Raw genomic sequence first — 23,730 nt, 5'->3', positions numbered from 1 at the left:
TGTATGGTATGTGTGTGGAGGGCGGGGGGGTGGGGTGGGGGGGAGAGATACCAAATGGGTCACTGTTACGTTTTATACTACTCAATCCTCTCCTTTCCTCTAGTCTAGAGAAATTATACTGGGGGGGGGGGGGGGGAAGGATCATTTATTCCAATTTGTTTTACTGTACTGTTACTAGGTCAGAAGATAGTTCACACCCAACCTGATTTTGTAAAGATGTCTATTGAGAAGAGGGTGCTATGGGCACCCAGGCCCATGGGTCCATATGCCATGGGCCGAGAAGTGTGCCTCCTCTGTGCTTTTCATCAGCCCAGCCTATAGCTGGGAGCAAGCGGCACTCTGCCTCTGCTCCCAGCCTCCCAGCCTGCTAATGAAAAAACAAAGCACCCAAAAACATCAGAGCATAACACAGCGGACCCAATCCTCCTGCACGGAACAGCTCTCCTTAATGCACTCACTCTGACCTCCTCTTTTACAAGCCCTACCACTGAATCTAAGCTAGAACAAAAGGTAATTCGTTCTGCACAGCCATAAAGAACTCCAGGGCTGCCAGCATCCATAATTCATGATGCAAAGCACGCAGCCATCAGCCTCATCCATCCTCTCGATATTACAAAGTAGAGAAAGGTTATCACATTAAAATTTGTAAGTCTTTTATTTCTACACAATTCTTTCAAATTTAAGAAATGGTGAACTGTATTCTTCCACCAGTGCCAGTCTTTACACACAGAAGACTACAAATCTTCAGGAATTCACCTGGTATCCATTTGAGGGGGGGGGGGGGGAACACTAAATAACCTCAATAAACCAATTAAGTCAGTAGGCAACATAGATTAGTCCTCTTGAGGTAACTCTCACCAAATCAATTCTGCTTTGTTTTAAAATGTATGAGCATTATCTATCTCCATAGTGGTAAAAATTTTTCCTCAACAAGACACTCCATCCAACCAGAGGCCCAATTTCTGCATGCCAGACAAGGGAGCTGAAGCAAGCCCACAGAAGGTCCTAGTGCTGCCACTGGAAGAGACCTAGGTCTCTACCTCATTCGTGTCTTGTACTATTTCCTTGTTCTCCAAGGACCTGGCCAGGGCCTTTATCATTTATTAAAGTGACCTCATGGTTCCCTCAATCCCTTTCAAATCCATCTTTCACATTGCTGCCCTAAGATAGCCAATAAAATATAAACTCAATAGTTCCCCATCTTTGATATTTCTTTCTCATCCTTAAGGACAGTGGCGGGGTGGGGGGGGAAGAATTGGGTTCCACTTTAACTGATACGGAGCCATCAAGAATTTTCTTTGGTGGAAAAAAAAAAGCTTAGCTGATCAGATAGGCTAAATACTAATTACACATGAGCTGCACTGATATGTGAAGAGCCGGGCTCCTAGTAATTTAAACCATCCTCAATTCCTACCAAACCACCTTTCTCAGTAGCTCTGGTGCCTTATGGGAAAGTCCCCAAGATTTCCTCTGGATTCCTCCCATCCATCCTACTCCCCCCTCCCCCCCCCCCCCCACCTGGCTCTGGATGGAAGTTCCCCCTCAGGCCTTGGGAGCCTGGCCCTTGGAATTTATTACCAGCACTTTGGCTGTGGGTTTGCTGCTTAGCTACACCTCCTTGAGCGTAGCTTCTTGGGACCAGGGTCTTAAGCATCTCTACTCTGCTGCTCCATGGCCTGCTCCATACCCAGTCACTGCAGATTCCCAGATACAATGCTTAATTCAAATCGCCATCCACTTAAGACAGGTGTCAACTATTATTTTCCTGAGGAGCAGTATGAGGTGGTAACAAAGACAGTAGGTTCCTGGGGACACCCTACACTCAGATTCAAATGCATGCCCACTTTAATTGGCTCTTTGTGCCTCAGTGTTCCTCATCTAGGAAATGGGATTGTGATCGTAAGAATTGTCATTTATTGAGCACTTACTACTTGGGAAAAACAACCCTGGTGTCTTGATGTTCATTATTTTATGTAACCCTTATGTAACCCCTAAGGGGAGAGTAACAGATGCTTAGGAACTGCTAGGATTATTTCTCTTCATTTACAGATGAAGAAACTGAGGATCCGAGAGGATAAGTGGCTTTCTGTGCATAGCAGCCTCCTTGCTCCCTAATCCAAAGACAAAGGATTCAAGTTCTCACTCACTGATGCAAGATTTCCACAAAGCAAGAAAACTACATGGCAATTCTCATGTCTGGCTGTAGCTAGAGTCAGACACATGTTTCTACCTTTACAGAAATAAGCTACATCAGAGAAGGGAGATGGTGGGAAGAGGAAGGTGAAACATAAAGTCATCTCTCCTTGGAGTAACACACACCCAGACTGCAAACATTATAAAAGGATCTGAAAGACACATGCTTCTGCATCCTAAGGAGGCAGGGGAGCATGTGTTAGTGCATGGACACGAACAAAGACACTGACACACGACCAGATTCTTCAAAAGCAAATATTTGTCTACAACCAAAGAATGGAGATTTCTTTTCTAACAAACAACAATGAACACCATTCTAATTCCCGGTTCTGCCTCCTGGTTGCCAGTGGGTTATGATGATCTCAGTGGAGATCCCCAGGGAATAAACGTGTTTTGAATCACAAATGGAACCATAAATCAGAGGGTTTATGGACTGTAAAAGAAGAAGGGGGTGTGGCCTGCGTATTTCCACCCTATAGCTTCTTGCATGCGGAACACCTGGAGATCAGTCACCTGGTTTTTTTGGCTGAGCAAGAAGATTTTAACAGCCCTGGTACTCATCAAGCTGCAATCAACCCTGCCATTTGCATGAGCTATGGATGCTGGAGCATGTTACACATCGAGGCTCCCATGCATCAATGGGGTTCCAGAAGCAGGTGCTGGGGAGCCCGACAGGCTGCAGATAAGCTGCCTGGCTGCAGTAAAGCCAGGTCCAACAGCCCCAAACCACATTCCTGCAATACCCTAATAGAAAAACCAATAGACTTTAATTTTCCCTACACCGAGAAAAGAAAAGAGATGAAAACAATGTAGTAACCAGGGAGAAGCAGAGAGCTGTACACACATTGTGTCTTTTTGCAGGGAAGAGAAATGCGTATATAGCTGCATAGGCTTAATAAAAGAAATAAATTGAAAGGAACACCTGCTCCAGCCAAGAAAGGCAGCAAGACATCTTCGAAGGATGAAGGGGAACAACCAGGCAGTGCTGGTACTCATAAGCCATCTGGGGGCGGTGGGGTGGGGGGGGGGAGTGGGGAGGGGAACAATGTTGGGGATGGGAACAGATGCATCCCACAGGGGCTTTGCATCTCATCATTGTCATTGTCATTGCCATCATCCTTGTTGTTTTGTTGGTGGTGGTGATGCTGTTGTTTCTGGGCACAAGAAGCCAGACTCTCAGGGGATGAGTGAGCTGTTTTTGGCATCACAATGTTCTTTTGGAAAATTCACATATCTATTTTTAGTGTTTCCCATGCAGTTCCTAAGCCAACAACCCTCCTGATTCAAAGGCACCTTGGCCATACCATGAGTTAAGAGAATCCCCAGGAATATAGTTTTAAATACTCAGGGATTTGCCCTTTAGCCACCCAGTCCACATTGGGTTCCTCAGGTGAGGTGAAGGATGTTAAAAGCCACACAGCCAATGAACCCTGCAAGAATCTCTGACTCTTAATGGTTGGTTAAGCTGATTGGTTAGCTTCAAATAGAATACGCCAGGATCTTGTGTGTACTATTTTCCCAGATTAGACTCATTTTTTATTCATTATGTACCAAGAAAAGCAAACTGTATGGATAATCTGTTTTTGTTTTTACAACTCCCATTCAGTATGACAAGCAAACACTCAGGGCCTGAGTCCTGGGCTTAGATTGGAAAACAAAATAGTGCAGAACTGCAGAAGTCAATCATGAGAAAAAAACTAAGCATCAGCACACACGATTCCCATGTAGACAGCACTTGGGTGGAAAGGCAGGAACAATGTTTTGAGTCAGCAAGATGAGGTCTAATTATTTACATTGATTTCTTTTTTTTTTTTTTTTTTTTTGTCGGTCGTGGGGCTTGAACTCTGGGCCTGGGCATTGTCCCTTAGCTCTTCAGCTCAAGGCGAGCGCTCTACCACTTGAGCCACAGCGCCACTTCCGGTTTTCTGGTGGTTTTATTGGAGATAGGAGTCTCACGGTCTCTCCTGCCCGGGCTGGCTTTGAACCGCGATCCTCAGATCTCAGCCTCCTGAGTAGCTAGGATTACAGGCGTGAGCCACCAGCGCCTGGCCCTACATTGATTTCTTATATGACACTGTATGCCATTAGCTGTTATCACAGTCTTACTTTGATCAAGGATTTATTTATTTGCAAACATGTAGGATGCATAATTATTGTTCTGTCTAAACACTGTATCACATGGTAAGGGATGAATTAAGCTAAAAAATGCATAATTACATCAGAAACTATGATATACCAATATGTATCACAAAAAGCAACTGAAAACATCACCTTTGTTTTAAATAATAAAATAAAATAATAAAACAATAACATTCATCTGTTCCCAAGCTGTTTATATATCCCATCATCCTGACTCAGAGGTCTGTCTTTTGCTCAATTGCACCAGGAGGGTGCTGAGGACAGAGACTCCTAATCGAAGAAGAAGAAGGAGGAGGAGGAGGAGGAAGAAGAGAGGAAGAGGAAAAGGAAGAAGAGGAAGAAGAAGAAGAAGAAGAGGAGGAGGAAGAGGAAGAAGAGGAAGATGACGACGAGAGTATTTCTAAATGCTTTGAAAAGTAGAAAATTTTAGTAACTGAAAACCTATAAAACAATCTAGATTAAAGATTTATCAGTACTAGTATGACTAAACAATTTAGCCACTGTTAGAATATTATGAGCTATGCATTATATATGTAAAATGTATATATTTTATATAAATGTGATAGGTTTACAAGTATTCCTATAGAAGCACATGTATGCAATGTATATACTCTTTTTCTCTTTTGGTGGTCCTGGGATTTAAACTCAGGACCTGTGTTTGTTGGATAGGCAAGACTGCCCTTCAGCCATGTCCTTAGCCGCTGTAAATTATATTTTTAAGTAATCAAATTCCAGATGCAGAATTGTGATCTCTTTCACATTAAAATATGTGCAACAGTGAGACCACTGGAGAGTATCTTTAGGAGAGGATCACAAAGGCTCAACAGTTATGTGCATATGCTCATACAAAATGGGTTTCCAATAAATGGAAACAAGAAGTTTTTTTTTTGGGGGGGGGAGGGTCCGGTTGTGGGGCCTGAACTCTGGGCCTGGGCACTGCCCCTCAGCTCTTCAGCTCAAGGCTAGCGCTCTACCACTTGAGCCACAGCGCCACTTCCAGCTTTTTTCTTTTTGCTTATGTGGTACTGAGGAATCAGAACCCAGGGCCTCATGCATGCAAGGCAAGCACTCTACCACTGAGCCACCTTCCTAGCCCCTGTACCTTTTGTCTTATATGTAAGTTTATCTGTTTGGGGGAGGGTAAGGGAGGGCAGAAATTGTGGGAGGACAAAAGGTAAGCAAATGCAGCAGTGATACTCACTAGACACAATGTTGAAAATGAACTATACAACTTGTGGGGGAAGGTTGGGAGAGAAAAACTGGAAATAAACAAAGAGGTGACACTGTTCAAAAAGAAATGTACTCATTGCCTGACTTAGGTAACTATAACCCCTCTGTATATCAATCACCTTTACAATAACAATTAAATAATAATAAAATAAAATATGTGCAAATACATACTTTATTTCCCCAGAAGAAACTACCAAAAAAAATTCACAGAAGAGAAAAAGGGCTCAGAAGAATGGTAATCAGGAGGTGCTATTAAATTTATTATCTGTATGCAGATATCATATTTTAAATATCATAAAGTTATACAAATGGAGAATCACTGGGGGTTCCCTTTACCTCTCTCTATCTAGAAAAATAATAAAGGTATGGATTGGTTTCAGCTCCAGAAGAATCACAAAGGGTGCGATCACAGTACTGAATGCAATTTAAAACTCCAAAACTTTGAGCTCTTTCAGCAATCAAACAGGCACACAAGCTAGAAAAATGCCTTGAATACAACAGACAAAAGATTATCTCTCACTTATACAGAGTTAATAAAAACAGAACGAACATAGTGATAGAAACTTTTTTTTTTTTACAAATTACACACTACCAAGTTGATGCCAGAAGTCATCAGAGAACTCAGAGAAGTGCACAATTAGGCATTACACACGTGAGAGAACATTCGCCTTCACTAATGAGTACTTGTCTCCATTAATGGAGAGATTGTTCTCTATTAACTGTTGTGTCTTTGTAAGGAAAAGGTGCAGTGAGCACCATTCAGCATCTGGAGTAGGTGGACTGTGCCATGAGCCATCCTCAAAGTGCCACCCCGCAGGAGGCATTGGGACTCACTGGCATACTTTTCCTACTACTCAACCATTCACTTTGGCGATAACTACCTGATTAAGAAAGAGCTTTTATAAAAAAAATTACAGTCATCACAGAATTACAACAAAAACAAAAAAACTGAAGTGTCCAAACAGTTAAGTCAAGATAATGTAAGGTTAAACAAAGATAAAAATCACTGAGATGTACTATTATGCAAGCATTTATAATCATTGTGTAGGCACTAATGCCCTCAAACTATATTCATAATAGCCTAGGTTTTAGAGAAATCAATATTTAAATTATTCATACCATGAGTATGTATTTTAAAAAGCTAAACTGGGGGAAGAGAGGCTTGAAAAAATAGAGCAAAACACATATAATAATGATTATATTACAACCAGCGATGATTAGTTCTTTCCTCTTCCCTTCAAATTTGTGTATGTTCTGATAAAGGGAGGAAATGCATTTAAAAGAGTGCAGAAGGTATTTACACTGTACCTCATCTCTGCTACGATAAAAAGAGAGTTTTGTCACAAGTGCATCAAATTTCCTTGTACACGTTCCAGATTTTGGGGCCTTCTGAAGAAATGATCAAAAAACAGCAGCTAAGCTGAGTAGTTACTAAGCTTTTGAATGTGTCAAGCATTACTGTAAAAGTATTTTGCCTGTACCAACTCCATCTCCAGGCCATGCAAGGGGAAATGTTACAACTTCCCGAATCATACAGATGAGTGTCCACTGCTGGGCTTTCCAGGAGTCCTTCTCCAGGCCCCATTCAACTAATCACTATATCATAATGCTTCACACTTTAAACTGCTGTGCAAGGCTAGACACTGGTGGCTCACAACTGTAATCCCAGCTACTCAGGAGGCTGAGATGTGAGGATTATAGTCCGAAACCAGCAGGGGCAGAAAAATCCATGAGACTCTTATCTCTGGTTAAAGAAAAAAGCCAGAGGGGCTGGGAAGGTGGCTCAGTGGTAGAGTGCTTGCCTTGCATGCATGAGGCCCTGGGTTCAATTCCTCAGCACCACATAAGCAGGAAAAAAAAAAAAAAAAAGCCAGAAGTGGCGCTGTAGCTCAAGTGGTAGAGTGCTAACCTTGAGCTGAAGAGCTGAGGGACAGCCCCCAGGCCCAGAGTTGAGGCCCCACAACTGGCAAAAAAAAAAAAAAAAAGAAAAAAGCCAGAAGTGGACCTATGGTTCAAGTGGTAAGTACTAGCTTTGAACAAAAAAGCTAAGTAACAAAACCCAAGCCCTGAGTTCAAACCTCAGTACTAACACACATACACACACACACACACACACACACACAAACACACACACACACACACACACACACGCCTCCTTTTTAAGTCAAAATACAAAAAAAAGACACTATCCAATGTTAATTTAAAGCCATCCTGTAATTAATAGCATTTCAATTGAAATGCAAGTGAGTATATTTCAGTAGCGGAGGCAAGGAAAGACAAACTTAAATGCTCAAAGGATGAAATATCCAAGAAACCAGCACCTTAGAGTAGTATGTTGTGTTCAAACAAATAAAATGCATAAAATAGGGTGTTTGAGTAGTGTAGAATAAAGAAAAATAGTATTTTCAGTTAGTCTTACAATATCATGAAAGAAAGCTAATAGGTAGAGGAATAAACAACCTGCAGGAATATGCTAATTGCGTTAGATCCAAATTCACCCAGTAAGATCTAGAGCAAGGAAAATCCCATGCAGGTCCTAGAAATTATGGATCCATCAGACTATTATAATAACCATTGTTTTTATCAGGCATTGGTGGTTCATGCCTATAATCCTAGCCACTCAGGAGGCTGAGATCTGAGGATCACAGTTCAAAGCCAGCCTGGTCAGAAAAGTCCCTGAGACTCTTTTTTTTTTGTCGGTTGTGGGGCTTGAACTCTGGGCCTGGGCGCTGTCCCTCAGCTCTTCAGCTCAAGGCGAGCGCTCTACCACTTGAGCTACAGCGCCACTTCTGGTTTTCTGGTGGTTTATTGGAGATAGGAGTCTCACGGTCTCTCCTGCCCGGGCTGGCTTTGAACCGCGATCCTCAGATCTCAGCCTCCTGAGTAGCTAGGATTACAAGCGTGAGCCACCAGTGCCCGGTGTCCCTGAGACTCTTATCTCCAACTGACCACCAGAAAATTGGAAGAGGTGCTGTGATTCAAAGGAGCAAAGGACTCCAGGACAGCACCCAGACCCCAAGTTCAAGCCCCATGATGGGCAAAGAAAAAAAAAAAAAAAAGAAGAAGAACCACCATTCCACTTTCCTCCTGTCCCCAGACATGGAGAAGTTGGCCACTGGCACACTTAGGTTCAAATCTACAGAGCAACCGTCCATCCATCCTGTCAGCCCACAATGTCTTGATTTTGACCCTGGAAACCGTCATCAGCTACCTTTCTTCCAAGGTCTCTGCAGAGCCTTGCCCAATAGCCAAGGCTCTGCTAGGGCAGTGCTCCCAAACCTCCAGCTCAGGACCAGTGAGGTCATAGCCAAAGCATAGCAGCCCATGAGTTTCTATCTCACTATAATTCCTAAATGCTTTGGGGAATATACATGTCCAGGCCCACTAAGCCCTTGGTATCCCCCTCGCCTGCTGAAAAACCCTTCTACGTGCTTGTTCCTGTGTGTGGTCACCTGGAAATGTCTAGCACTCAGCTTCAGAATAGTCTTGCAAGATCCCCTCCAAGACCCCTGGTAACACACTCCTCACCTCTGACCCCCAGCTGGCCCTGACCTCCACAGACCTCCACCTCCCTGTAGACCTCACCTCTAGCAGTATGATGGGGAAGGGGACAGGACTGGAGGTCTGTTCGCACAGGTCACAAAGCTATGTCCAACCTAACTTGAGATAAAAGACATGGCAGTGGGCAGAAAAACAAAAAAAAAGCCAAGAAAAAAATGCCAGCGTGCTCTCAATTACCTCCCAAACCCCAACTTCTCCATCTGAAAATGAAAATGAAAGCAGTAACACCTATTCTACAGAGTTGCTGCAGGGACCTGATAAGCTCACTTCACACTCTCTGGACCATGATGAAAACAGTGTCACCCAGTCTCATTGTGTTCACAACCTATATGTACCCTTAGAAAGTTTGGTAGGATGACAAATGACAAATACAATAAATAACTTCTATGTAATGAAAACTAAGGATCTTTTTTTTTTTTTTTTTTTTTTTTTTTTTTGGTCGGTCGTGGGGCTTGAACTCTGGGCCTGGGCGCTGTCCCTCAGCTCTTCAGCTCAAGGCGAGCGCTCTACCACTTGAGCTACAGCGCCACTTCCGGTTTTTCTGGTGGTTTATTGGAGATAGGAGTCTCACGGTCTCTCCTGCCCGGGCTGGCTTTGAACCACAATCCTCAGATCTCAGCCTCCTGAGTAGCTAGGATTACAGGCGTGAGCCACCAGCGCCCGGCTGAAAACTAAGGATCTTTTTAAAGCAATAATAAAGCTGATAAGTTCAACAACAGCACCAAGTGACTTATACTTTCCTTTTCCATCATCTTCTTTTAAAATGCCCTATTTTCAAAAAGAGGAGGAAGGAACAAAAGGAGAGGAGAAAGAGAGGGAGGGATGGAGGAAGGGAAGGAAGAAGGAGAGAAAGAAAAAAGGAGGGAGAGAGAAAAAGAAGGAAAGATGAGGCCAACTATATTGGTACACACTTGTAATCCCAGCTACTCAAAGGTAGAGGTAGGAAAATTGGGGTCCCAGGTCTATCTGGGCAAAAGTATGAGACTTCATCTAAAAACAAATCAACAAGCAAAAGGACTAGGGATGCATTCAGGTGGGAGAGTGCTTGCCTCGGAAGCTCAGGGTTCTGAGTTCAATTCTCAGTACTGTAAGAGAAGGAAGGGTAAGAAAGTGAGAAGGGAGTGAAGGCTATTGCTACCACCTCTACTACTCTAAAAGAATATTAATAGCACAGGCTTCATTCTGGGAGTAGGGAGGATCTAAGAAATTCAACTCTTTTATTCTCTCAGCATTTATAGCCTAATAACAGGAAAGCATCTCAACAAAGCATCATTCAACAAAGAAATCTATAAGTATCAGACGTATATTTATACTATGACAGCATCCAATTTGAGGTCAGTGTTTACACAGCTTTTGGTATTTGGAAATGACTGATGACTTCAACACTTCCAAAATGGTAACAAATCCATAGACACCTGAGCAAGGTCAAGATTCCAAAACAAGAAGTTTTTAATTCCTTTAAGAAGAATAATTCACGAACTGGGCATTCATGGCTTGCTCCTACAGTCCTAACTACTCAAGAAGGCTAAAATATGAAAGATGGAGTTTTGAAGCCAGCCTAGGCAGCAAAGTAAGAGATTCCATCTCCAAAATAACCATCAAAGTGCTGACTAAAGGAATGGCTCAAGTGGTAGAGAATCAGCCATGAACAAGAATTTAAGTTACAGTAAGGCCCTGAATTTAAGTTACAGTACCACCACCAAAAACAAAAACAAAAACAAAAAGGAAGCAGCTTGGTGCCAGTGGCTCATGCCTTAAATCCTAACTAATGAGGAGGCTGCAATCTGAAGATTGAGGTTCAAAGCCAGCCTGAGTAGGAAAGTCCATAAGACTCTTATCTTCAGTTAACCAGGAAAAAACCAGAAGTGGAGGTATGGCTCAAGTGATAGAGTGCCAGCCATGAATGAAAAAAACTAAGGGGTAGCCCTAAGTAAAACAAAAAACAAAGAATAGTGCCCAGTCTGAGTTCTAGTCCCAGTACAAAACTAGAACAAGATGAAGAGCAGAAGCATTAAGCACTAGATACATGAAGCAGACCCACCACCCCCACCCCACAAAAGCAAAATGGCATCTTCTGAATCACAGCCTCCTAGCCCTTCTCCCAAGTGCCCTTATGCATAGATCTGCACACAGGAAGGAAGTATCTGGAACTTCCTGAGTACTCAGGAGTATGGATCAAGAGGAGGAAAACATTCCAGGCCCCTGGGAAACAACCTTCAGGCTCACAGTGTCCTGCAAATCCATCACCCACACAGGGTACTCTGACCTACCTCATCTAGTCTCCCCCCAAATCCCTACCCCATAGCCCACACTTTATGCATTCTTTGCATTCTGCAAATGCACTGCAAAGGAAAGAAGAAATATGAGAGATGCTTTTCACTAATTTACTCTTTAAGAAACCAAGCCCCAGGATTTTCAGCTGAGAGATTACACTGAGGAAGGAAAAATGAGAAGAAAATGTTTTCAAGCATTTAATGCCAAAAATAAAATAACTCAAAAGAAATGTTCTTTTTTCATCTCCACAAATAAGTCAGCCCTGCTGGCAGTAATACCTGGGAATTGTTAGCCACGCTGCCACCAAGGCATAAGTGAACATGGAATTGTGATTGTGTCTGCAGCCAGCAAACCTTTCTCCATGAAATCCTTTGGCATAACACTTTGTGGTGTTCTGTGAGCTCATCCAAGATCTAGCTTCTGGAAAGCTATATCACCTAGAAGAAGGCACCACCACTGGTACAATCCACCAATAATATTTTCCTTCTCACCCACATGCGACCTTCACCAGCCACATCTTCATGCTCCTCCTCATTCATTCTTTCCCTTTCAGAGTGGTCAGTGTTAATGGGACCTGGCCAGAAAAAAAGAACTCTGCAGCAGGTGGCTTTGGAAGGAACGGTGATCAATTCCTTAGGGGAGTGAATGCTATGTCAGGAGGCAAAAGACTTGCAGCAACCAGCTTTTACACCCAATTCACCTCGACATCCTACTAAACCTGTCCTTTGTCCATCCCCTCTCCTGTCTATAAGAGTCAGGAGGTAAAGGTAGAAGGACTGTTCATAACAGAAAAATCATGTGGAAAGAAAAATCACATTTTATTTCACTAAAGTATACCAGCTGGGAGTGGTGGTATATGCCTATAGTCCTACCTATTCAGGGGAAGGAAGCATGAAGATTCAAAGCTAGCACTAGACCCTGAAGGCAGAAAAATGCTGAGGATATGGCTCAGGTAGTAATGTTTTTGCCTAGCAAGTTTGAGGCTCTGGCACTACTTTCCAGGAACTAAGAAACACTAGAATTTCTTGAGTGCTTTCAAAATACCCATTGTGCACTGAGTCTCCACTGTCCTGTGCCAGGTGCTGCCCACAGTACTCTGCCAGCCCATAGAGCATCAGAACGCAGAGCAGAGTGGACAGCTGTCAGGAACAACCATCATACCTTACATACAAGGATTTGTGGATTCTCTGGTTGTCTAACATGCTTGTGAATCACAGGAGGGTCGGAGGGCTTCAGCTTCATAAGTGCTAGAGCAGCCCCTGAGAAACAGGCCAAAATGTACTCATTCTCTTTGCCTGGAGTAAAGGTTGGCAGCCCTGGAGGAAAGTAAAGTCATACCACCCAGAAACCAGTTTTGCAATCACACAACTGAGCCAAGGAGATGTGAGACCTAGCAGGGCTTGTTCCAGGTGACCCTGCCTGGTATATTTCCAGAGAATGCCAACACAAAGCAGCTCTCTGCCCCAGGGCACAGGAACACTAGGCTGTAGGAGACAAAGAAGGCAAAGACAAGGCTACCACTTGCCTAGTACTTGCAAAAAGTAAAACTCAAAGCACTCTAATACATGGACAGTCAAGCCCAGGAAGCTAGGAAAAGATCTCCACTTTCCTACCAGCCTTTCTCCAAGTAAGAGGCTGAAGCCCCTCACTTCTTCCCAAATACAGTGAGAAATAATGGTTTCCCAAGCCTTCCTCTTACCAGGGCACCAAACAACCAAGTCAAGTGCACCCTATAAATGTCTTTGTATAAAAATGAAGTAAATGAATGAGTTAAAATAGGTAAGAGTTCCCACTGGGAAGTGAAGGGAACAGACAAACTATGACAAAAAAAGTCAATAAATTAAAAAAAATAACTTTCTTAGGAAACTCAAAACCATGCAGGGATGAACTTGAGTCTATATTCTAGAACATTCAGAGTCTAAAGAGAAGTCACCTAGTACTTAAGATAATATGAATACTAACAGGACCTTCCCAGTCTTTAAATTCTATTCCATGCAGGATTTGTTTCCTCCATTTCATGATGAACATTTTTATTTTTATATAAAACAAACTCCAAAGGAGTTCAAAGAGATCTGTTTATAGAAATAAAAGCCAAGGGGCATCAATATTAATAAAGCTAAACTGAAAAGATATTGAATAACCTTTGGGAAATTAAAAACAATGACTGATTCAATACAAACAAGTAGGTCATGCTCAACTTCCAGTAATTCTAAAACGCGGATATAATAAGGCAAAGATTATGCTCTGCTCCAATGGTCAGAATGAAGGCCCCATTGAAGAACAAGAGGCAAGCAAGGCAAGCAAGGCAAGCACAGGAGGGGAACAGAGCCAGACAATATTACCCTCACAGAACTACCTGAACCTCTGACACAGTATGAGAATAACAATGTGGAAAAGATACTCCTCCTGAAGGCCCAACAATCATACAGAAAACATCTTAGAGACTCCCAGAGACTACAAAGCCTCAGGCATGTTTGCCTGCTTAGAGGAAGTGAAGAATCCATTCAAAGAGATATTGTGACCTACAACAAAATACTTGGATTGTTCTCAGACAGATCCACAAGAGCAGCAAGACACCGAAGAGGCAAAAGGCACTTGGTGGAAGATATGGGAAGGCATTTGTATTATGGAGTGAATGAAAGAAAAAAACCTTACAATTAATGTGATCTGCTGACTTGAGTTGCTTTCTCATGATGCTTCAAAATGTCCTTTTCAAGTTGGACTTAGGAAGGCAGGCTCCTCCAACTTAAAAACACATGACTGTCCTTCAGTTGTTAAAATGGAATCTCAAAGACACCAAGTCCCCCTCCAAACTCAGGAGTTGGACTTGACTGTTTTTGGTTTAAATGTCATATTGGGAAGACAGAATAAGAACACAAATGATATTGCACAGGAAGAAATGTGCTGTTGGAGTAAGAACACCATGCCAAGCAAAAACCAGAAAGCAAGCAGGAAGGGCTGGGCACTACTTACTCATGCATATTATCCTAATTACTCAGGAGTCTGAGATCTGTAGGATGGAGGGTCCAAGCCAGCAGGGACGAAAAAGCTAGGTAGACTCTATTTCCAAAATAACCAGCAGAAAGGGTTGGAGGTATGGTTCAAAGTCTCAGTGCCAGGTACCAGGTACCAGTGGCTCACCCCTGTAATCCTAGCTACTCAGGAGGCTGAGATCTGAGGATCAAGGTTCAAAGCCAGACCTCAGCCTGGAAAGGAAAGTTTTTGAGACTCTTATCTCTAATAAACTACTCAAAAAATCTGGAAGTGGGCTGTGACTCAAGTGGTAGAGTGCTAACCTTGAGCAAAAAAAGATCAAGGTCAACACCCAGGCCCAGAGTTCAAACCCCAGGACTAGCAAAAAAAAAGAAAAAAAGCAAGAAAGGAAGAACATCATGGGTTATATAGGCAGAATTCAGTACTAAAAAGCAGGTAGAGACTTTCATAATAACATATAAATAATATTTTAAGTATTACTGCAGATTTCCTTTCAGTTTCTTAATCCCCTATCAATCAACCCAACTGTCTTAAATAAGACAATCTGGTCTTCTCTTTGCCAATATTTGCTAATGAACACTGGATAAGGACATTATATTTCCCAGGACATTATATTTCCAAAATTAAAATAAGAGAAAGCCAGCATTACATGTGCTTCATCCACTACATAAATGCAAATCAGAGCCAAACAAAATTTTCAAAAACACTAACTCACTTTAGGTTTAAGTCAGATAGTGACTGTTCATGTTTCAAGGTTGACAAAACTCCAAGTCCAGTTTTTTCACCATTCTATATAAAACTGTGACAGCTTACAGAACATGAAATTTTAAGTTGGAAAAACTAAGTAGCTAGCTTTCTAAATGCAAAAATGCTTCATAAAAATACCAAAGGTATCCATGGATTCAAAAGTTTTTGCTTTTAATTATCTAGGAATTTGGTGAATATATTGTAATGGATGTCTAAGGAACTGAACATTCAGTATGATCACTGTTCCTATACTATCTTCACGCTTCTATCATTTTAACTCAGCCTCTCAGAACTGTAACAATTACTATCAAATGACAGTATCATACACTATGTTTTCCCTTGTCTTCATAATGTTTGGAAACATGAACAATTCTGAGTCCTTTGTAACTTCTAGGGAAAAAAAACCCACAATCTTAAACAAATAAAAAAGGTAATATATGTTTACAGTCTATATTTTTTTTAGTTGATGATTCATTTCTATTCAACATAGAAATGTTCACAATTTTTCAACCTCTTTTTTTGTTTTTCACATTCCTCATTTAAAAGGCAAATAGGACCAGTGGGCTGGTGATTCACATCTGTGATCTTCTCAGGAAGCTGAGATCTGAAGATCACTGTTGAAAGCCAGCTCACAAAGGACATTCTATGAGACTCTTACATTCAAATTATCCATCAAGAGGCTAAAAGTGAAGCTGTGTATCAAGTGGTAGAACACCAGCGTGGAGTGAAAAAGCTAAGGGACAAGGACCAGGACCTGAGTTCAAGCCCTAGTAAATGGCACCAAAATAATTAATTAATTAAAAATAAAAGACAAATAAGCAAAACAATAACAAGAGGATGGGCTTTTTTCTGCATCTCACATCGTTTATTTGTGGAATTAATGACTGCTAGAAATCAAAAATAAACGAATGAGGTTAGGAAAAAATTCCAACCTCATTGTTTTTTGTTTGTTTTGTTGGTCATGAGGCTTGAACTCTGAGTCTGGGCGCTATCCCTGAGCTCTTCAGCTCAAGGTGAATGCTTTAACACTTGAGCCACAGGGCCACTTCTGGTTTTCTGATGTAATTGAGTTTCATGGGCTTTCCTGCCCCTGCTGGCTTCAAACTGCGATCCTCAGATCTCAGCCTCCTGAGTAGCTAGGATTATAGGCATGAGCCACTGGCACCCAAACAGCCTCATTGTTTACTTCTCAAAGTTTTTGTAATTCCTATGCACAGATCTTCACTTGTTCAACAACCTATGCACTTTCCTTTGTTATTAACATTACTTTATGATTGCACCTTCTCTGGTTTTAGGGAGCTCCCTCAATAACTACCCTTTATGAAAACACTTTATACAGTAACACAAAAAAGTATTTTACTTCCTTCCATGAAGAAAAAACAATGGTCAATATAAGATAAACTAGAGTCTAGCAAGTCACCAACTGTGACAAGATACCAGGTGATCACACAGAAAGGATGGCTCAGTTGACTGGTAACTGAATATGGTATCTTCTTTTCAAGCTGAAGATCTAGGGCAGCGGAAAGAGACTACCTTCGGAAATATTGCTATCTAGACCTTTCTGATACTACAAGGAGGTGCATTCTTGTTGGCACTCAGGCCAGGACAAAGATCAGAATGGCATTCGGTCTTCCATTTCATCACCACTTACTACTCTGGGGATGGGAGACTGAAGTGAAAAACTATTGCTGTAGGGTTTGTACATAGGATTTTTGTAATAATTGCCATAGTATTACAAATATCAGGTATTTAAAGAATCACAAAAGATGTGTAAAAAGCAAGTACCCAGATGTTTGAGACCTGTTTGAGACTCATGAACCAAGTCCCTCAAAATCCCAGAAAAAAAAAAATGAGACATTAAAAAGAAGAGTAGAGTATATGTCTAGGACAAGCAGAAAAGGTCAAAAGCTATGTACATATGACCATATAAGATGATGCTAAGCAAAATGAACCCCAAGATAGAGACACAAGTGGTTTTTTTCTTTCTTGCTATTGTTTTTAACGTATTTATAATGTATTTTTTGTTTCTTTGGTATGTTCCTCCCCCATGGTATAACCCGTTTTCACTATATTTGATTCTGGTGCCCTGCATCTTGTATATACATTTTTCTAATTTGGGGAGGGGAAGGGAAAAAACAAAAAGCTTAAATAGGGATACAGGTTGACCCATTGTAACAATGAGATGTACAAGACATTATGTTGAAAACGAACTTTACAACTTCAGGTATGGCAGGGGGAAAGGAGGAGTTGGGGAGGTGAGGAGGGAAGGGAGGGTAGGGGATAAACAAAGGAGGGGGTTAACAATGCTCCATAGGAAATGTACTTATTACCTTATTCATGTAACTGTAACCCCTCTGTACAGTGTCTTTACAATAATATATATATATATATATATATAATAAAAAAGAGCAGTAGTTGCTAGGGTTGGAGAAAGGGGAATAAACTGGTAGGGTATAGAGAATTAGGACAGAAAATTAGTGTCATCCCATGTATGACACTACAATGATAGACACTTAACATTATTCATTTTCCAAACAGAACACACAACACAGAGTGAACTAATGTGAATGACAAACTCTGAGCGGTAACATGATAATGCTTTGGAACAAATGAACCTCACTGGTGCAAGGTGCTGATAAGGAGACAGATCGTGAACGTATGCGAGCAAGAGAACATATGGAAAAAATCTCCAGACTTTGTGTTTAGCTTTGCTGCAAACTTAAAATTGCTCTAAAAAGAAAAAAAAAAAGTCTTCAAAAATGTCTCAGACAACTAGTCCTGGAATTCTCCCACCTGCTGAAAGAGGAAGAAAAAATCTGTTGGAAAACTTTCACTAGGAGATTCTTGTCAGTGTCTGACGAGTCAGACTCATAAACCACTGCCAGAAAGCCTCATCTCTTAACATTTCCCAAGAAATAAATCTTAAGCTAAAGCTTAAAATTGCCAGGAAATACCCCAAGAGACTCCCCTCTGAGTCTTCAGTCATGTCTCTCTCCAGTGCCCTGGAGTATGCTGACTCAAACAGCAATCTCAGGATTTAGTTATGCATTAGTCTGAAATGTCTGTCTTTATTCATCTATCACTCATCCTCAATTACACAACATTCTTCTCTGGAATTTCTTAGGAAAACAAAGCCACAACCCACTTGATGATTACAATCTAAGTTTAAACAAAAGAATATGACCAAAGACACTTACAAGTCAGACTCCTTTCCATGGACAAAATAAAACTAATATGAACAAAAATCAAGGCTCAGCAAGTGACTAATGTCACACATGTCTCAGCTTCTGTTCAACCACCTGAAATTTTCTTGCACAAAAATATGGCAGAATTGGAGAGAAAAGACTGAAAATGTTCAGATTTTGTAAGTCTAAGTCTTCTTATGAGAAGATGACACATGAGTAGAATGTATTTCATATTTCTTAGGTACTGTTTGCAATTGGCTTGCCTCCAAGCCTCCCTATATTTACCTTGAAAAGATTTCCTGGGGAAGCTGTGAAATAAACATTTTTTGCCAAATGAGGAATAAATGTCTCAAAGAAAAGAAAAAAAAAAAAGCAACTTGAAACACACCACAGCAGAACCAAGCAATTCTCTGCACTTACCTGGGAAAGCATGTGGATTGGGCGACCCTCTCTTAAGGCACTTAGAACAGAGAATGTGCACGGTGTAGTGCAGTCCAGGCCATTCCTGAAGTAGAACATTCAGTTCCTCTACCAAAGGGGTGATGGCTTGCCAGGCGGTCCATATATTTGGTAATGATGCATGGCTGGCAATGGAGAGGGTGTCTGGTTGCAGGACCCCCTTGGCAGGTCTGTAACTCACCACCACCGGAACTTTCCCTCTGTATGCAAAGATCTGAAACTTCCCATCGGATCTGTGTACCACATGGCTGTTGATCTGGACACTGTAGCGTGCAAACAACCCAGGTGGAAAGGTAAAGGGAAAACTATATTCAATCTGCAATTGCTCAGCCACAAAAGACTGCCCAGCTAGGTTGGTCCCATTAATCCAGGCCTCTGCATGAGGTACTTCATTCTGCACATAGCACGGGAACTTGTACCAAGCTGTGGATCCATTCAAAGGCTTGCCCTTCGGCTTGTTGAGGCAATAACAGAGTCCCATCTTCTCCAGCAGACCCAGTAGCAGCTGCAAGTCCTGTTGGGCCTGGACATGAGGCTTAAGCAGCAATCGAATGACATGGGCTGGTAGGAGCCCATGCAACAGAAAGCCTTCCACATAATGATGGAGTTGAGTGGCCCGCAGCAGATCCTGGCTCACAGTGGGTAGAGTCATCACAGGGGAGCTTTCTCCATCACCTTCACCTTCTCCACTGGTCCCCAGGAGCAGTTTATGCAGCAACAAGGAAGCATCCCTCTGAAAGAAGACATTGAGGATGTCGATGAGGCGGGTGAGGTTGTGGAAGACGTGCTCTTTGAGGGCAGGGCTATCTTCAAAGTAGAGCAGCTTGCCGCTCTCATGCAGGTAGGAAAGGGCACTCTGCAGTCGGTCCTCGGTCAGCCCTGCCTGCAGTCCCAGGCGCGCTGAGTCCCACCAGCTCAGCCACAGGCGCTGTGCCTGAGGGGGCTGGAAATGCAACTCTTCCAGCACCTGCCAGGATCGAGGCAGGACCCTATGTAAGTTCGGGAAGATTTCTCGGTGCTCAGCCACGGACAGCAGCTTGTCCCGAAGACGTTGCAATTGGCGGGGATCCCTACAGCTCACAGGCAACACTGGAGAGAGGATCTGCAGCCGGTGGTTGAGCAAGTATTGGAAGTGAGCCTTACGCCGCCTCAGGTTCTTGTCCGAAACCCCGTAATAGGCAGCATGGGGGCTGGCAGAGCGCAGCTCGAAGTCCCGCGCCAGGGCCTCATCCACCACTTGGGCCAGCCGACTGAGGCCTTCGGCATTATGCTTCTCCTGCAGGGCAATCTGACGGTGAATATCCAAGCACTTCTCCTCCAGCTCCCGCTCTCCGCACAGGTCAGCGTGTGTGCCCACTATGCACACCACCGCATGAGGCACCCTGGCCCCTACCCGATGCAAGAAGGAGCCCACCGTGGTGGGAAAGCAGCGTGGCTCGTACGTGGCCAAATTGACCACCAGCACATTCAGGGCCCCTGGGGAAAGGAAGAAGGGCTGGATCACCTCATAGCTTTCATCCCCAGCTAGGTCATACACGATGAACCGCAGGCCCCGGGAGGCATCTGCTGTCCAGCTGGTCACCTCGATGCCCTTGTTCCCAGGGGGAGGAGAAGGTGGGTAGCTCCTCTCCTTGTCCCCTCCTCCTTGGCTGCCCTCCATTCTCTCCTCTGTGAGACAGTGTCGGAGCAAGGTCTTTCCTGCGGCCTTCTGGCCCATCAGGAGCAGCTTGAGGCGAGGCTGCACGGCTGGCTGGGAATGAGCCAGCTCCTTCTGGTAGGCTGCAATGTAGGGGATCCCCTTCATGCAGACCTCGTAGGGGGGCTGGATCAGTGGATTGTCCTTAATCTTCCACAAGCCCACTCGGGAGAGCTGGCCAAAGTTATCAGGCAGCACAGCGATCTGGTTCCCTTGTAACACCAGCTCCTCCAAGCCGGTCAGCTCCACAATGGAGTCCGGCAGGTAACGGATGCGGTTATTATCCAGCCACAAGGTGAGAAGCCGGCTCAGCCCGGAGATAAGGGATGGCACTGAGGTGAGCTGGTTGCGACTAAGGTAGAGCTCCTCCAGACCAGCCAGGGGCAGCAGCGCGGCAGGGAACTCTTCAAAGAGGTTGGACGAGAGGTTGAGCATTTTGAGTCTTTGCAGGCGGCTGAACTGGGCTGGCAGAGCCTGCAGCCCGTTGTTGTCTAACATGAGGCTTTCCAAACTGGCCAGCTCGCAAAAGCCGTTGGGCAAGGTGCCAAGCTCGGCTCCACTCAGCCAGAGGATCTTGAGGCCATGCAGGTTACTGATATCCTCAGGTAGGCCTCGCAGTCGGTTGCTGGACACGTCCAGCTCCTCCAGGGCGGCCAGCTGCAGCAGCTGCGGGGGGAAGGCAGTGAGCTGATTGTGGTCCACGTCGAGGGTGCGCAGGCGGTAGAGGCAGGAGAAGGAGTCCGGCAGGTGCGCCAGCCGGTTGAAGCTGACATCTAGCTCCTCCAGGTGGACGAGGGCGCCCAGCGGGGCAGGCAGGGCGGGCAGCTGATTGTGGCTCAGGTTGAGCTTGCGCAGCTCCCTCAGGGCGCTCACCACCTCGGCGCCCAGCGTGGTCAGCCGGTTGTGGCTCACGTCCAGCTCGGTGAGGTGGTGGCCCAGCTCGGCCACCGCCGGGGGCAGCCGGACGAAGCGGTTTCGGCGCAGGACCAGAACGCGCAAGCTACCCAGAGCCAACCCCAACCCGTCAGGCACCTCCTCCAGCCCGTTGTTCCCCAGGTTCAGCACCTCAATGTCCCCGATGTTGGCCGGCAGTACGAGCTGGGGAGCGTCGGGCGAGTCGAGCTGATCGGCTGCGGCTCCGGCTCCCGGGCAGCCCCCGGCCACGGTGAGGGTGAGCTGGCGCAGGTTGCTCCGCAGCTTCCTGGCGCGCAGGGCGGCGTCCCGCCACAGCCTCGCCGTCTTCAGGTTGCCACAGTCCTTCCCGGCCATGGCGGGACCCGGGCCCGACACCCTCACGCGGGCGCGAGGGCCCGCAGCTGCATGCCGGGCTGTGAACCGGCCGGCGCCCGTCTCCCCGGCCCTCTCGTTCCCGCGGCTCCCGGGCCCCCCACCCCTGGGCGGCGGGGAGCTGTGGGTCCTAGCGCAGCCAGCGGCCAGGCGCCCGCAGCTGGGGGGCGGCGGCGTCGCGAGCAGCTCTGGGGGGCGCCCAGCACGCGGCGTGGAGGGGGGCCTCGGCCGGCGCGGGGTGCGGCTTGCATGCTCCGTCCTCCCGGGCCATGGGCGCGGCGCTCCGGGGGCCCGCGGGGCCGCCGCCCGCCGCCGCGCCGCGGAGGATGCCTGCTCCTCCGCCTGCTGCGCCTCCGGCTCCGCCCGCCTCGCGGCGCCTCGCTTGCCTCACTCCGGCCCCGCTATCCTCGCAGCCGCGGCCCCGCGGCCGGCAGCGTCGTCACCTCCGCGAGCTCCGGGAGGAGGGCGGCGCTGGGCTCCGCGGCGGGCATGCTGCGGGCGCAGGGCCGGGGCGCCGCGGCGGAACCTCCCGGTCTCCGTCTCCCCGGAGCTCGGGCGGGAGCGCGACCGCCGCGTCCCCGGCGCGGAGAGGGCGCGATCGGGAAGCGGCAGCGCCGCCACGTGACCGGCGGAGGCGCCGCGTGTTCCCGGCACCGCCCCGGGAGGGGGAGGGCGGGAGCCCGGAGCGAGCGCCTGGGTGCCGGGCTGGGGGCGCCAGACCCGGGACGCTCGGGCGGAGTGCGCCGTGCCCCTCGCGGGGGGGGGGGGGGGCGGGGGGAGGCGTCCTGGCGGCTGGTCTGGGGTTTCAGGGCTCTCCCGGGTGGGTTCGCCGGCGTCTGGCTCTTTGTTGGCGCTCCTGTCTCCAAGGATCCCCACCCCAACACATAGTGTTCACTGGCTTCCCTTAGTCTTTACCTGCTTCCCCTTCCAAACACCTTACATTCATCCACACCGAAATGGAACAGGCAAGATTCGGGGACTGGGTTCCTTGATAGACGCTTAGGATGGTAGGATGATTAAACAAAAGACGGGGGGGGGGGGGGGGGGGGAAGCAGGCCACTACCATTCATTCGTTTGGTAAATGTTTATTGCTCACCTATTATGTCCCCGACCCCTAGCGTAAGCTCTGAGGAGGCACTTCCCTGGCCTAATGTGGATGGCAGAGGTGGGGGGGGGGGGGGGCAATGCAAGGTGTTTGATCTTGGCCTATCCCTTTATCTTCACAGCCACAGTGTGAAACAAATACCACTGCCCTCTCAGTATAGTACCTGTTGTTCTGTAGGCTCAAGAAAATGACAGCTTGTTTCATGCAAACACTACTCCCTTCGGAGGTTTACCTTTCTTTGATTTCTTCAGAATTTGCCAAAGCCTGTGACTTTTTTCATCTCCATCACATCATTGCTTCCCTGGTGGTTCCTCATGAATGGAATCCTCTCCCTCCCCCCTGACCCCACCCCCGTGGAGGCCGAACTACACTTAATTGGTTAAATACACCACTTCACACATTGCAGCTCTACCCCACACTGTGGTCATTTGAGGACTATTTGCAGCACAGTTATTTGAGTAGCATAGTCTGTCTCTTCAAAGAGAGTAACTCAGTGATGGTTATCAGCCTTGGCCTGCATCCTGTAACTGGAGGATGTTCCCATGGTCAGATTTCAACTTGACACCTCAGGAGAAACATAGGTAAGTAATTCCACAGCCACAGCTGATCTATAGTTACTCGAAAGAACTTCTTGGGAAATTAAATTGTATAAGGATTCCCTGCTATCCTCTCAGACACGGTCCGGAATTTATTTACAAGAAAAATTCTAAGATACAAAGGCTGACATTGTTTTCTTCACAGAGGTAGAAAAGGGTCCAAAGACAGTAAATGACTTTGCAATCTGTGGGGGAATTAAGGGTGGAGAGGTATGCTGGCTCTTCTGGTGGGATGGCGCAGTAGCCTCAAGCTTGATTGGAGAG

At 45.5% G+C, this 23,730-nt stretch overlaps 1 protein-coding gene across 2 annotated transcripts in view; it reads right to left on the bottom strand.

The window, feature by feature from the left end:
- Positions 1-22,366, bottom strand: part of Mfhas1 (multifunctional ROCO family signaling regulator 1) — an 89,871-nt gene extending 67,505 nt beyond the window's left edge. The window contains exon 1 of one of the 2 annotated variants that reach the window (XM_042700577.1): positions 18,744-22,366. In XM_042700577.1, coding sequence (XP_042556511.1) covers positions 18,744-21,747 — 3,004 coding nt within the window. In that variant the 5' untranslated portion in view covers positions 21,748-22,366. The remainder of the gene's footprint in view (positions 1-18,743) is intronic. The other variant, XM_042700578.1, reaches the window with a different exon arrangement.
- Between the last annotated feature and the right edge of the window lie 1,364 nt (positions 22,367-23,730).

Source organism: Dipodomys spectabilis, unplaced genomic scaffold (genome assembly GCF_019054845.1).
Source record: "Dipodomys spectabilis isolate Male_0828 unplaced genomic scaffold, ASM1905484v1 ptg000009l, whole genome shotgun sequence".
In the NCBI taxonomy this organism is placed as follows: Eukaryota; Metazoa; Chordata; class Mammalia; order Rodentia; family Heteromyidae; genus Dipodomys; species Dipodomys spectabilis.
This window is presented reverse-complemented; position numbering and strand designations above follow the sequence as displayed.